Source organism: Protopterus annectens, chromosome 1.part0 (genome assembly GCF_019279795.1).
Source record: "Protopterus annectens isolate FY-2018-M chromosome 1.part0, PAN1.0, whole genome shotgun sequence".
NCBI lineage: Eukaryota > Metazoa > Chordata > Ceratodontiformes > Protopteridae > Protopterus > Protopterus annectens.
Window position 1 is genome coordinate 1,281,037,072 of NC_056725.1, and position 16,022 is coordinate 1,281,053,093.

Consider the following 16,022-nt stretch of genomic DNA (forward strand, 5'->3'; position numbering starts at 1 on the left):
CAGAGAAACATAAATCTTGTCACTGAGACTCCAAGCTGCCCAAACAAATATAAAACAAGGAAAAAACAAATCACAGGTAAGTAAAACTAATCATTACCAATGTAGATGTCAGCTTGCCTACTGTGCACCTGTTCTTCCCCATTATATGCAAGACAGGAGTACCTTCCACAATGTTCTGTGGTGACACTGGGTACCTGTTAAAAAAAGTAGGTTATGTTAAATAACAGACACACCAGCAATCCCAGTATGATTTCAAAATAAATGACACCATGTCAGAGCAGAGTGATTTAGCTTATGTCAATTAAAACTTGATGGGGTTGAAACCAGTCATAGCTTTAGAATCACAGAGTGGGAGCAGCAGGAAGTACATTATTTTCCAAAATAAAACTCGAGAAAAATGAGAAACAATCACAAAGGGCAGTAACATTCCTCCGTGAAAATTCAAAGAAGAAAACATGATGTACAGTTTAATTACAGAGGACTGACAGGAGTCCTCCCTGGGAGAGCAACAGAAAGAGCAAAAATACCTATAAATAAGGCTTGCTGACAAGAGACAGGTTTACAGAGGTGTTGTCATACTAGTTAAGCACTTCTTGATTACCAAACACAGCACTCAGGCATTGGAAGAATGCATGAGCATGTTCTCTTTCACTAAAGGACCTGTGATTTGTCACTTTGGTTAATAAAGATCACACTGCCATCCCTACTTTGTAGTGCAGTATGGCATAAGGGACTTTATCATAGTGAGTTTATATAGAGCATTACAGCTACAATAAGTTAAATGCCCAATTCATATAAAAATGGCACTGGATAGAGGGATAAAGCCCTGACTGTTAAGTTGGTGACTTAGGCCATTGTTAGTACTGGCACAGGGGAAGACAGGAGTGATGCTGCCTAGTTAGTTTGCTTGCTTGTCTTCGGGGGGGGGGGGCGCTATGAGGCACATGTCTTGTGGTACACTGTGCTAAACATTTCCCCTAGTACAGACTGGAGAAACATTTGTGAGTCAAAAGATAAATAAACAGAGATCTCTCAGGGTAAGGTACCTGCTATGTCCCCAAACGAAAAATGTCAACATCAAGGTGCAGGTACTCCACAACTATCGAAGCCAACCATCAACCAAAAAAGCAAAAATCAATAAAAAAAATTTTTATACTTGAACATCAAAAGAACTTTATTCCATGGGTTGTTAGCGCTTTCACGTCTACTCTGGACGCTTCTTCAGACTTTAATAAAACACTTCATCACTTCTGTATTTAAACACTTATCAATTAAACAGTTAACCAATGAAAGCCTTTGTATGAATACATAACTATAAAAAGTCAGAAACTTCTAAATAGATAAAAGTCAGAAACTTATATTGTGAAAATTAAAAATTCAAAATTCAACATTGACACTAAAATGGATGTAGTAGTAGATTATTACTGTTATTAACATTTCAGATGGCAAATAGCATATGAATATTTAAAAATACAAGAGCATATAAAAACAGCATGTAATAAAAACATTTCAAGTTTATGAAACTACTGAAAAACTTCTAAAAATACACATTCCTACTGACACTAAGAAACATGAAAAAGTCAAATGTATAGAATCAGGATTCTTCTGAAGGATTAATGCCTCTTATGGAAGTGATTGACAAACCTTCACTGATTCCCACTGCAAATTCTCCTTTGGAGATTTATACAAAGCATGAACAGGGTTGATAAATCTTATAGAAAAAAAATCACCCACAGAAAATATGAATAAAAGCCAAGTGTTCCAAATGCAAACCAACATAAACCAAAAGAACACTGCCACAGGATAACTTAAACTTCCAGAAGTATTGCACATTTTCATTCCTTATGAACATCATCTGAATGACAACAGCAGCAAACTGTACATTTAAGTATACAAACATGGAACACGTTTGGCTACTACTTTATCCTATAATTTTTTTTTTCTTTTAAAACAGGAAAAATAGATGCTTGCTCATTAAGACTGGAAGATATCTCTGTTCTTAACTTCTGTCTCAATTCACTTAAAAGAAACTCATTCTCTCAGTCTCCTCCCTTGGAGATTTTTCAAGTTTCTCAAGAACAGTGTGTTTGAAAAGTGTATTTGTCTTATCTATTCATAATGCTTCTCAGATGTTCATTTTCTTTTGCTCAGCTTCCTCTGTCTTGTCCACATGTGGTGTAATTAAATTTGCAACCACAGTTCAAAGGAGAAGAGTAAGCAGAAATAAATACCTTCCTTGCTGTACCCACAATACTGAAAACAATGACATTTCTTCATTGTGCCATGTCCGAGCTCTTTATGATGCTCAGTTGCTCAAATGTGTTTAATATTGGGGATGTGGTTTTACACATACATTTTGAAATGGATCCCAATGTAACAAAATCAAGTGCATTCTTAAATAACAGCTCCATAATGCCCCTAATGCCACAGGAGTCAACTGAATGATGTAAAATCATTGAATGAGAAAAAATTCTTACTGGAGATCTTTCTCCCTCCTGGTATGGCTTTTCTTGAACTAGGTTTATAATGGCTGTCGCTATTAGCTAGTGTAAATTCAACCATCTCATTAAAAGGCCTAACTGGGTAGTTTTTAGAAGTAAGTGGATAGGTCAAAATATTGGACTGGATAAAAAATCCTTATCAGTAGGTACGCCTGGGCAACCATATAATTTATCCTTTAGCAATATTCCTCTTTTGTCCATAAACATGTTGTTGTTGTTGTGTCTTTTGGCTTTTTCCCGGTAAGGGGTTGCCACAGCGGAACTCCGGTCCGCTAATGATTGGCAGTAGATTTTTACGAAACGCTGAGGTGCCAGCTCGACGCCCAAAATGAACATAACTATCGGAAAGGTGGTGTTCCTGCACACATTTGATTCTAAGTAACCAGCAACCTCATTTTTATGCAAAACAGCATCTAAAAAGTTTATTCCCATAAAGTCAGAGTTAAAAAGAAAACTCTAAAAAATCTGTACTGTGAAACAGATGGTCACAGAACTCATCAAGTCACTGTGTACAGTCCTACAAAAGAAAAAGAAAAAATCTGGACTAACATCTTAGTGGATATTCTTTATTCTGCCAAAAATATATATTTGTTCCCAGTGGCAGAGAACAAAGCTGGCAAAAATGGGGGCACAGGCTACCCCAATAGCAACTCCAGTCATCTGCTTAAAGTGTTCACCATCAAAGTGAAAGAAATTATAGGGCAAGACTAGATCCACGAATAAAGATTATTTAGTGATGTATTATTCAAATCTATCATACCAGATATTTCCTCCCTAAACTAATCAAGCCCAGTATCATGGGATAAAAAGGTCCTCTATTTCCCCTGTGGCAAAAATATCCTGAGTCACACTCCACGTCACTAATCTTGTTAAGAAAGTCCCAAGGATCTTTTAAAATCACTGGGAAGCAAGATGTAAATGTCTTGAGCTTTCTGTCAATGTATAGGGGGGCTCCATCTTTGAACCATCAGCTACAAAGATGGTCATCCAACGCTCATAAAACAGTAAGAAACAGCCACTAACAGACTATCAGCCACTCTTTTCTTACTCTCTTCTGTTTTGCTCATAATCTTTTAGAACTTCTAACACACACTGCAGATCAACATTACTGGAAAGCACTGTAATTCAAGTATTCCAACAATGCTGCCACTAGTCTACTTCCTGTTTAATACTAAGTTTTCCTTTAAGAACCTAAATCTTAATGCCAAGACGCAATGTACAAATTTACATAGATAATTACAGTTGTCAGGGATTCCAGCAATGTTGTCACTATTCTACTTCCTGTTCCTTAATACCAAGTATCCCTTTTAAGAACTTTAATCTTAATGCCAAGATTCCATCAACATTCCACAGTGGCTTCTTAAAAGTAAACACCATTTCTTACATTTTTGTTTGGGGGGGGGGGGGCGCACCCTGCTTGTAAATTCTTAACAGGTCAAGAAAGTGGCAACAGAAAAGAAAAGAAAAAAAAAAAGAAAATGGCATCCATAACATTAGCAGAGAAACTGAAATGTTTAGACATACTACTTTTTCTTTTGTTGCTGTGTCTTTCAGCTTTTCCCGGTTAGGGGTCGCCACAGCGGAACTCCAGTCCGCTAATGATTGGCAGTGGATTTTTACGTGCCGAGTTGCCAGCCCTGACGCACAACCATCAACGAAGGTACACCCATCCACGCATGTCTCCACACATATGACACTATAGCTGAGAATCGAACAGGACAACGTCTTACTGTGAGGCGACATTGCTACCGCAGCACCACCACCGCAGCTATAGCTGATTAATTACTGAATATCAGACACTGGACTGCCGCCACTCTCTTTTAAGCTTTGCAGCCTCAGATAAAAGTCACAAAACTCCTTCAACTAACAATGAACATCTTGCTCAAGTGCACCACTTGAAGTAGGCTTGGAATGTAGTTTTTAATTCAAGATAAATCAGATTTATTTTACCCAAGTTCTGTCAAGATATAATATTTTATAACAGTTTTCCAAAAGGCAAAATCCAAAAACATAAGCAAAAAGGAAAAATCTTACCCCTCATGTAGGGTCTTGGCCCCTACACACTCTAAATTACATATACCAACTCCACAGTCATTTCACAGTGGAGCAAAGCGCAAACATTTTGCAAAAGTGTACTTAAGGCCTGCACAGTTCAATACACTCTGCTAAAATATACAGTGGCTTTACATTTTAGAAAAGAAGAATTCTAACCAAAGAAGCATTAAAGTGTAAGCATGCCCATGACCACATGCTGAAAAATGACAATTAAAACCTTTGTTTAAATAAACTAATTTGCAAAGTATTACATCCAAAAACTACCTTGTAAAGCATGAGTCAATACAGCTACCCTTGGCTGGGATAGAAACTAGAATCTAAACAAAGCAGTGAACTACTTGTGTTACCAAGTCCAGCTAACAGCATTGCAATCCACAACCAATGCTGGGAAATATTTTAACTGAAATATATAAATGCTCCAACACAACAATTAGCTGCACACTGAGTTATACACCAACATAAAAGATGCATCTGTCATTTATTTTATTAATTAGTGTGCTGATCCATGAAGGATCCATTTTAACCACATCCCCAGGAGTTACAGCAAGAAAAGGGTAGTCAAAAAATACAGAATTAGAATACAAAAGCAATACAGATGTTTGCAGTGAAGGTAGAGTACAATAAGTAGGGAGATCATTAATCAATTCAAGCACAGTTACATATAATATTTACAAATATACCGATGTCATCACAGTTGCCAAAGATCTATGGATAACAGTTTAAATCACCAAGAGGAGAAAGGCTAAGAAGAGTGTGGTAGTTAGCTAGCATGAAGGCTTTGGAAGCAGATGACAGAACTGGAGGGAATGAGAAAAAACAAGTGCTGTTTGAAGTCTGAGGTGGTAGGATGTTAAGGGAATCAGAAATACGAATGGGTTAAGGGAGAAGAGCTAATGTTAACCATAGTATGTACTGTTCAATTGGCTTATCACATACCCCTTTCATATTGTTATGCCAGGGAGGCTCTCCAATGTATTTCATTTTATGTCCCAAGATGAAAAGTCTTGCTCACTCTTAATTTGTCGTATACGATACGTAGCAGTTGCTCAATTACTCATGTCAGAAATTACCCAAGACATCAGCATTTACAGATATTCTGAATCTCAAGCTGTGAAAACTAAAGAATATTTACAGAGAGACACTTTCTAAGGTAGAATTATCCATGACTACATAGCTACACTGTTACTGAAGTTGTATGCATCAGTGCCAGTGTTCTCTTGAAAGGGTGATGGGGGGGGGGGAGTATAAACACACTACCGACCTCTGCCTAGTTGCCAGGAAGATGAACAACATCAATGTAGTTTATGAATGTACTTCTTTTGATATAAGAATATGTTGGCTCGAATATTCTACCCAGGTGGATATAGATAAAAAGTTATTGAATATACATTCTAAGTTAGCTAAATTTTATTGTTTGCCTAAAATTCATAAGGATTCCATCAACCCTCCTGGTAAACCTATAGTCTCCCGTAGAGGTACTATATTTTACAATTTGTGTAAAGTCATCAGTTCAAGCCTTAATAAATCCATTAAAAAGCTATGTTCATAAATTAGGGATACTACCTATCTGTTGCAAAAGCTATCTGGTCTTAGATGGAAAAGGATATGGACTGGTTAACTGTGGATATATAGTGTGATTATATAACAATGTCGAACATACATTTGGAATCGAAGCTATTACATATCATTTGGATAACAAGGCTAAGACTTTACATTTATTTCAATTAGTTGAATTTTCTCTTTCAAATTTTTTTTTTATGTTTCATGGTAAAATTTTTATGCAGTTGAAAGGCAGTGCCACATGGACCTATTTTGCCTCTGGCTATACCTATGTATGGATTTATTTTAAAAAGAATATATTTATTGTACTTCTTTTTTACTCAACAAGTGTTATGTTATTTTTGTTCATTGATAATTTGATTTTAAATTTGTAAGGGTGATTCAAGATGTTCACAGGTAAGTACTAGACTATTATTATGGGTAATTTTAAACCTATTCACTTTCCATCGAGGGGGGTTAAATCATGAACCTTATGTCTGTGAGGTAAACAGCTTAGCCATTATGCCAACCCCCATCTCCAATTTATTGATCAACTCAAAAGCAATTGATTTGACTTAGATTTTACATATAACAGTCATTCAGCAGTTACTAATTATTTGTATGTTACTTTTAACAGGAAGACCTGAAGATGTAATAAGTATTAAAATTTATAGAAAGCTTAAGAGTACTTTAGATCATTTGTTTGGTTCTAGTTTTCATCCAGATCATCTTATTTATTCCCTACCAAAAGGATGCTCTCTTAGGATTAGAAGCTTATACTGTGATAGGACGAACTTCTTAAATGAATCCCATCAGTTAATTAACATGTTTGTACACAGTGTTTACAACAGAGTTGAAGTTCTTTTGGCTTATTAGCAATTAGCAAATATCTCAATGGAAAATTTGTTGACTACTGATATAAAAAGAACTTCAAATTGTACTAGTTATTACACTAAGAATAGTGTTGAGCAAGATAGAAAGCAAGTTATATGTGTTTTGTAGTACAATTTGTTACCTAGTGAAACTGCATCTATTATAAAAAGAAACTTGAATATGTTATTGATGGCTCCAGTGCTAGAAACTGTTTTGTGTAAAAGAAACCTTATTTCTTTTTGTAAGTGTAAGAACATAAGAGACTACTTTAAAAGTAGCTAGTCAGCTCAATTAATTCAACGTACTTTGTGGCGATTATAGTATTTGTGCTTTAGTTTGTCAGGAATTTGATAAAATTCATATGTTTTGATGTTAAAGGAAAAATCTGTTTTACTAGTACTACAATAGTTGATGCTACTGAATGCCCCTATCACATATTTTATATAAGGGAAACCAAATGAGCATTTTCTACTAGAATCAAATAATGTTAAAAGTATACATAACAATGTTAGGGAAAGTCATTTGGCAATATACATGTATAACTTTTTGTAATAAGTGTATTATTATATGTATGTAATTTTGTTTTTATAATTTTGTACTATTATTGGACAATGCTATTGTATGTGGAGCTTTGCTCCCCGGGTCTCCACTGAAAACAGGCCCCATAGCCCAGTCAGTTACTACCCGGTTAACAAATGTAAATAAATAAATAAATATCATAAATATGATACATTTCATTCATTTTAAAGCCACTGTTTTAGAGCAGGTATTTTCTAGTGTTGTTAATGAAAAGTTTATTAAAAAGATATTGAAATATAAAGGAAGCATTTTTGTACTTAAATTTAATATGGTGGTGTCTAGTGGTCTTAATCAAGCTTGTAATTGGAAAACAAAATAATTAATTGATTATAGTATGTATGCTTGTGTTTTTTATCCTGCCTGGAAGGCTCAACAGTGAAGACACTAGGAGAATAAACTATTTGTGTGTGGATTTTCACAGAGTTTTCAATATTAATGTAAACTGTAGTGGCCAACTGGAAAATTTCTCTTCTTTCATATCTTGGAAAGCAAACTGCACTAAAGTACTCTTTGCCTCAAGCCATTCGTATTTGCCTTATCCAGTAATGCCAAATAAAAAACTTATCTCCAGTCATTTTTAGTTATGCTCCCTGCATTATTATGTCTAATTAAGCTCCATGAATCACTAATTAATTTCCTAAGACTGACACTTTATCTTTAGGTAGCCCTCCTTGCATTATATCATGTGGTGTTGTACACAACAATATAATTGACCCACAGTATGGTGCATTCCAGCCAAAATAATAACCACCAAATATGAAGAATGTTTAAAACTTCTAAGGGTAAATGTAGAGGATGCATAAGCCTGCTTCACTCATCTGTCCAACTCCCAGAATTCTTGACTGCTGAATGAATGGATTGGTTCTGGAGAGTTAGTATAGTCATTTTAATGGCAGCTACAGAAATAAGGGTGTTAAGCTTAGGTGACTCTAACCAGACTACTCTCTTGGGGGCAAAGGATCCATTCAATATTCTTGGATCAAGGGTCACAGCCACCATCTCTGGTTTTCCCAGGCTACACTGGTAGGATCAATGGATGGAGTATCCAAATGGACTGTTAGATAGATCTATAGCTCTTCTGCAGCCTCTGATGCAGAAGGAGTAGTGGGTTATTACCCTCTGACTCATAACCTCTAAATATTCCCCAAATCTGGCGTCATAAGAGAGGAATGTGAGGAGAATTGGATTCTTTCACATCAGCCATGTACAGGGAGACCCTAGAGTAGAATCTTAGTGCTTTTGCTTAAATGGGACCTTCTTTGGAAGAGTGTCTGAGGAGGAAGATGAAACCCTTTCTGGAGCAAATGCTATGGTAGAGTGGACTAGAGATGGGCTGAGGCCTCTCTGGTATACTGAGTGAAAGATGTCAAAGGCTAAAGAAGAGGCTTCTCTGACCTTAACTGAGGTGCTGCAAATCAGAGTTGATACCTCTTCAACTGAAACTGATGCTAGGGATCTTGATAGCGCAGTACTGATGTTGATATTAATGCTGAGAGCTGATTCAGCAACAAGGAACCCAGTGCTGAAAACCATGTGACTGGATATTTCTGGCCAGGCATAAATACTGAAAAGGCTACTTTCAGCATTGTCTGAGAGATCCCAATCCCTGTATTAGTGCTGAGAACATCAATGATGTCAAAAGCAATTCAGCCATCAACACTGATATCAGAAAGTCTGCCATCAGTTCACATGGTGACGACATTCACAAGGCAGCCGTTAGCATCAGTATTGGTCTATGTCAGGATCAGTGCAGAGGGGATTGAAGCTGATGTTCTCAGGACTTGCACCAAAAACTGTCTTGTATTACTTGTGAGAAATTTAGAGGAATCCTAGGGGCTGGAAAAAAAATGCCTTCACGTCTCCAACAGCAGAAGATGGCTCTCTAAGCTGCCTCCATTAAGCCCTTAGCAGGGCTTCTGCCAACTCATTGTAATCTACATCAGTCACTTTCTGGGCTGGGAAAAGCTACAGGTTTAGATGGCCATGAAAAAAGTTTAGCAAAGGAAGCCTTCTTTTACAACCTAGAAACAGCAATTTTGGTAGTTTTAGTTTCAGCTACAGGAGACTGTTGTGCAGCGGTTAACGCTGTTGCCTAACAGCAAGAGGTTCTCCCATTCGATTCTCGGCTGGAGCGACTTCTGTGTGGAGTCTGCATGTTCTCCCCGTGGTCAAGTGACATATAAAGGTATGCAGGTAGGTGCGTGAATGGGTGTGCCTTCTTTGAAGGTTGGGCATTGGGCTGGCAACTCAGCACCGTAGAAATCCACTGCCAATCATTAGCGGACCGGAGTTTCGCTGTGGCGACCCCTAACCAGGAAAAGGCGAAAGACATCCAAGTTTCAGCTACAGGAGACAACTTTTCAGTTTCAGACAATGTGTACCATATTGGTTCTAAGCTTTTGTATTGACTTTGTCGTGAATTAACACTGAAAAATAGCTGGAGATGCCTGGCTAGAGGATTTAGGTTTCAGATGTGTAAGTGCCTTTATTATTACTGGACAGTGAACATAATACAAAGCAGTATGGCCAGGAGCAAACAGAAGGAAAATTAAGTGGATGGTTTGAAAACAGCTTCTTTTAATAAATGATATCCAACATGGTCTTTTCCTCTTTTCAGTGTTAATCTGGTAAACCGACGATAGCATAATTGCACACCGTTTTCTCCCAAATGTTATATGTACAAATTGTGCTTATCTCAGAGGGGAATATTCTTCTCAGAGGCATATTTATGCTACAACCTTGCTACTGCTGCAGTAACCAAAGGGCCAAAGTCCAAGGAGGGAGAAAGGATTTTTTTTCCGAATGGCTACAGTTTCAGTAAAAGTAGTGAGCCTATAAGTCAAGAAAAATATGAGGTAAAATTAGAAAAGGATACTGAAGCTAATAAAAAGAATAAAAAAAAAAACAGAACAAACAATATCAAAGGGTTTACTCAAAAACTGTAGAAAAAATCTGAACAAAAAAAGCAGCAGTCTGAAACTGTTTTTCTGCATCTATAAACAAAGAAGGCAGTGAAGATCTGGACAAGCAAGGCATCACAGTACATTACTGGACAGAAGGGTCTGTCAGCCTGGGAAAACTTGCTTAGTGATCCTAATGCCTGCTGACCTTAGTTTTGCTGTTATACAGAACAGGCCTGCTCATACCAGTTCAAATGTTTTACATCTTTAAGAAGTGTTTTAAATCAGTACAAAATGTAATTTATGTGGGTTATCCAAAATCAGTACACAATGTAATTTATGTGGGTTATCCATATGTGAAAGTTGTTTCTAATGTGTTTGTCACTGTCTGAAAACATAAAAAAAAACTATTTAGCAAATATAAACAAATGAAACAATATTTCACACAGCTACGGTATCCAAGCCAGATTGATGAGGTTTACTGCATCACAAATAGGCCTAGTTTTCCTTTCACAAAGGAAACAAAAAGTTGATAATTTAAACACTGTTTACAGTTTAGTGCAGACTAAGGTCTTCAATTCTGACATTATATTTGCTGAGGTTATTGTAATTAAAAAAGTTTTTCAGAAAGCTTTTTCTGACAGGAAAATTAAGTTGCCTAGACAAGTGAACTATCATGTTAAGACAGACTCAGATGCAGCATTCTTTTCATGAAATCCTTAACTACATCCATTTACACTTAAGGAATCACTGGGATATTTTATACCTATGGAATTGCTGAGATACATGCTAAAATCCTAAAAACACAGAGACACTGACTTTCAATGCATAATAATAAATATATGTCTTACAAAAGTGGGTTATAGTCATAGTGATGTGGCAAACTTCTTAATCAACAGACTGCACTTCTGCCCGAAAGGAAAACATTTTCCACTTTGACAAACAAGACTTCCAAGATAATTGAATTTTAGTTTCTATGGGACATGAGTCACTTTTGCGCAAAGGCTGAATCATTTGTTTTCAGAAGGAAATTCTCCATATGTAGGTTAAAGAATTTCAAAGTCAAAGTCAAAAGTCAAAGTAAACTTTATTGTCATTCAGAAATCACACAAGTACAAAAACTGAATGAAATTCCGTGTCTCCGGACTCAATGTGCAGACGACATATAGACTTCTTTTCGCAGGCATTTACACATAAAAAAACTAGCTATTATATCATGGACATGCAGGCAGAGAGACTAATACTACACATAATTAGAAACACATTTTAACACTATTCGCAGTGAACACAAACACTTACTTGCATGAAACTTTAGTATTGCACAAGTACTCGGTTAAGACATTGCATTGATCCTTGCACAGAAACAGACTTTTGAATACTGCACTGTGACTATTACAGTATTGCACAGTTGACCTTAAAGTATTGCACTATGGTTTACCTACAAATTCGCAACATGTATTGCACTGAAAGAAGATATTTTACTTCATGACTACTGCCCTAGATGGCCTATAATTTACAGTCATGGTGAATATTGCACTAAGTATTAGATGAGACTGGTAACCAGGTTAATCCACAATTTTAGACAAGCTTCTACAGTTTCTACTGATCCAGATGGCCATCATGGAGCATAGTTGTTGTTAGAGTTCAGAAGCCTGATGACATCAGGGAAGAAGCTGTTCCTGAATCTCACAGTTCTGCAACATATGCTTTGGAAGTGCTTCCCTGATGACAAATACAGGAACAGTCTGTAAGCAGGGTGAGTGCAGCCTTTAATTATTCCTGTGGCCCTGCCAAGACATCTGGGTAAGTACAACTAGTGGCTAGGTGATAAGGTGGTCTCGATGATCCTTGTGAAGATAGGTGAAGGCTGCCAGCCTAACCAGGTAGAATTCTGTAGATAATTCTATCATTTGTAAATATTAATGTAAGCCACAGGCTTTTTTCTTAAATCTGAAAAGACTGCATTGGATATTGAACTGCAAAAATGTAACAACAGTGCACTCTGCTGTAACAAAGCTGATAAGTCAATTCTTTGATGTCAAAATTCGGAGCTGATATGTATACAGGGAGGCATCCTGCCTATTGTTTTAAGACCAGAGTTAATGGCTAGAATTTGCATGTATAAATGTCCTTTATTGCTCTGGTTTCTGACCAGGTATAAAGAATGTAAATATAGTTTCTGTTAGCCTGGGAACACCACAGAAGTGTAAAGAATAATGTCATGTGAAGCAGCTCTGTGTTATCAATTTTAAAGAGAGAATCAGAAAGCTCTGAGCATTTGTCTTGAGGACATCCATCACCACCAGCACTGTCTTACTCTGTATGTAAGTAGGATTTTAGAACTGTGTATTCACTTGGAAATAGGAAGATTAGACTAGTTTGTTTTTCTGTGATGTCAGATCTTTTCTACTGTATTATTTTAAACATTTCTCTGTGATCTCTGAAGTCTTGACTAGCACTGTGTAGTAAGAAATGTTGTCTTGTGTTTTTATTAATTCTTATTAAATATTTTGAAACTTTTTAACTGTGGCTGTTTTGGTGTAGAGATAATCTAAGCTCTAAGAGTACATTGCATGTATATAGCGGTACTGTACCAAGTCACTCCAAATAAGTCTCGACTGTTAGGTTGCACTTACCATTTGGATAATAATATTGCACAGTAATAATTGGACACTCTTTTAAGGGCCTTTTGAGTAGCTGATAAATTAGTGGGTGGTGGCAGCTGGTACTACCTTTTAGACTGGGCAGAAAAGGGGCACAGCTGGAGAACCTGTGCCAGCCTTCCCCAGGAGTGTCTGGTTGTATAAACTCTTATCTCAAAGTGTGTGTGTGTGTGTGTGTGTGTGTGTGTGTGTGTGTGTGTGTGTGTGTGTGTGTGTGTGTCAGCTAGTTGGGCAGGGACATGAAGCACTGGTTGGACAGAGAGGGTGCTGGAGGTTTTAGTTTGCCTACTAGGCTGAGATCTGGATAGTATAGCTGTGCCAGTGGGGAGTCTTATTGAGGACTTGCATAGAAAGGGAGAAACCAGCCCCAGACTGACTGCGATCTCTGTGTGCTCTTAAGGGAAATTGAACTTTACTGTGTGTGTATTTATTATCCTTTCCCTATATGGATGCCCCTCACTGGTGTTAGTGGTGAGGATTGAGGCTCCTTGATTGCTAGGCCAGTGCACGGGCGTCACATATTAATTGGTGGCAGTGGTGGGATATCTGCACCACATATTAATTGGTTGGGAAATACTAATTGGCTTGCAGTGGTGTGGGTAGAGTGAATTCCTGTAGCTTGTGTACAGTGATCACTGAAGGTGTTTTTGTACTCTAAATCAGCCAAGCAGTAAATAGTCAGAGTTCAGGTCACAATTGTTTTATTTCATTTGTTAGCCTAGTTAGTCAGGGAAAGCAGGCAGCATGTCAGCAGAGGAGTATGGAAAGCTGACAAGGAGCCAGCTGGCTGAGATCTGCCAGGCTAGGAGACTGGTGCATGGAAACCTGATTAAGGTAGACATGATTGCAGCTTTGGTCGCAGCTGAATCAGAAAACAGCAACCAGGATGATGATCAGATTGGCAGTGGAGATGTACCACCCTCAGAAAATGGATGGCTCAAACTTTCTGCAGAGGACTTAAAAATCCATCTGGAGCTAAAGAGACTTGAGTTGGAGGCCAGACATTTGAAAATAGAAGCGACTGAGATGTCAGCAGGCTGAGGAGAATGAGGAACTGCTATGCCTGGAAGCTGAGGAAAAGGAAAGGCAGAGGCAGCATGAGAAGGAGATGCTGACTCTTTGCCAGAGTCATGGAGGTAATGGGGAAGGGAGTAACTGGACCCCAGAAACACAAAAGGTCAGTACATTTTTTCCAGTTTAAAGAGGGGGATAATTTTGATAGTTTCATTCATATGTTTGAGAGGATATGTAAACAGTATGATGTTGACCAATGGCTCTGAATACGGTTCCTGACCCCCTTACTTCATGGTAAAGCTGTAACTCTGTTGTCTAAACTTGCTGATTGTGAATATTTTGATTATACTGCTGCTAAAAATCACTTGTTAGAATGTTTTAAGCTAACACCTGCAACTTATAGGAAAACGTTTTGTGAGCATAGACACAAAGCAGATGAAAGTGTGTGTGTGAATAGGTTGCTGAATTGAGCACTTATTTTCATAGGTGGGTGAGTGGATGTCAGGTCACCACTTTTGAAGGGCTGGCAGACCTTTTGGTGAGGGAACAAGCCCTTAGCACTTTGCCTGAGGACATGAGGATCCGGTTAGCTGATAGACAATGTGCTACTTCAGATAAGTTGGGGAAGAAGGGAGACCTATACCTAGCAAGCAGGGCATCCCCGCACAGGAAAGGGACCCCCCAGTACTGCTCATGGGTCTAAAGGAACCCATGGTGGGCTGCACAGACTGCCCCAAATGAATCTGCCAGTAGCAGGGGAAGCCACTAGTCCAGGTACATGTCCAGGACCTAGGGTTAAATGTTTTGAATGCAACCAGTGGGGCCATGTGGCATACAGATGTCCATGGAGGCAAGTTGGAGAACAAAAGCCGAGAGAGCCAGTAAGTAAGAAAGACAAAACGCCAATAGTAGCTTGTCTTGGGACAAGAAGGGTACCAAACTACCACAAGAGGTTATATCCTATTGTAGTGAATGGCAAAGAGGTCATTCCTAAGAGAGACACAGCCTCTGACATAACTATTGTAAAGCCTGCAATGGTTACAGAGGAGCACAACTTGCCTGGGCAGTTGACTCCAGTTAGAGCTTTAGGAGGACCCCATTCCAAATACATTTGGCCCGGGTTCCCCTTGACTGGGAGGGTGAAAAAGGAAACCAGCAAGTAGGTATGTTTGAGGATATCCCTGAAGATATCCTGATAGGGAATGATTTTGATAATGCAGTACCATGTGCTCCTACAGTTACAGGCAGTCAAGGCTTGGAGACAGGCATGTGGGTCTGGTAGCCTAGGGAGACCCAGACAGACTGCCTACTTGCAGCCAGGACTGGTGAGGTGGTTACTTTAGGGAGGGAGCTACTCTGTAACAGTGAGACTGAATGTGAACCACAGCTGCTTGTGGGTACTGATGTCCCCTCGGACAGAGTGACTGCAAAGGTAGAGGTGAGTAACAGTACCCAGACTGACAGTGAGGCACCACTGCCAGAGGATGCCAGACTTCCTGTGGAAGGGGAGCTGGGAAGGGTTACAAAGAGAGAGTTGAGACAGGCTCAGCTCTCAGACCTTAGATTGCAAGGCCTGAGGCAGGTAAGCTAGGGAGCCACCCGATTCTCAAGGGAAGGAGGAATCTGTATACCAGGACAAAGGGTAACTGTATAGAGAGTGAACCCCTGAGGGAGGGCTATAAGGTGAGAAAATACAGCAGTTGGTAGTGCCTAGACCTTACAATCTGGCGCTTCTAGCCATAGCCCATAATAATCCTTTTGCAGGTTATATGGGCATAAAACATACAAAGAGACATATTATGTAGAACTTCTAGTGACCTGCAATTTCGGATGTAACAGGGTACTGCAGGACCTGCAAGCAGTGCCAAAAGGTAAGGTAGGCAAAGCAGGAGACAAGG

The 16,022-nt window shown here is 38.5% G+C and overlaps 1 protein-coding gene across 1 annotated transcript in view; it reads right to left on the minus strand.

Annotated features, from left to right (window-relative positions):
* MALT1 (MALT1 paracaspase) overlaps positions 1-16,022 on the minus strand; it is a gene marked incomplete in the record, with an annotated part of 841,583 nt that overhangs the window by 459,485 nt on the left and 366,076 nt on the right. Inside the window, 1 exon segment of the mRNA XM_044066161.1 lies at positions 98-194. Coding sequence (XP_043922096.1) covers positions 98-194 — 97 coding nt within the window.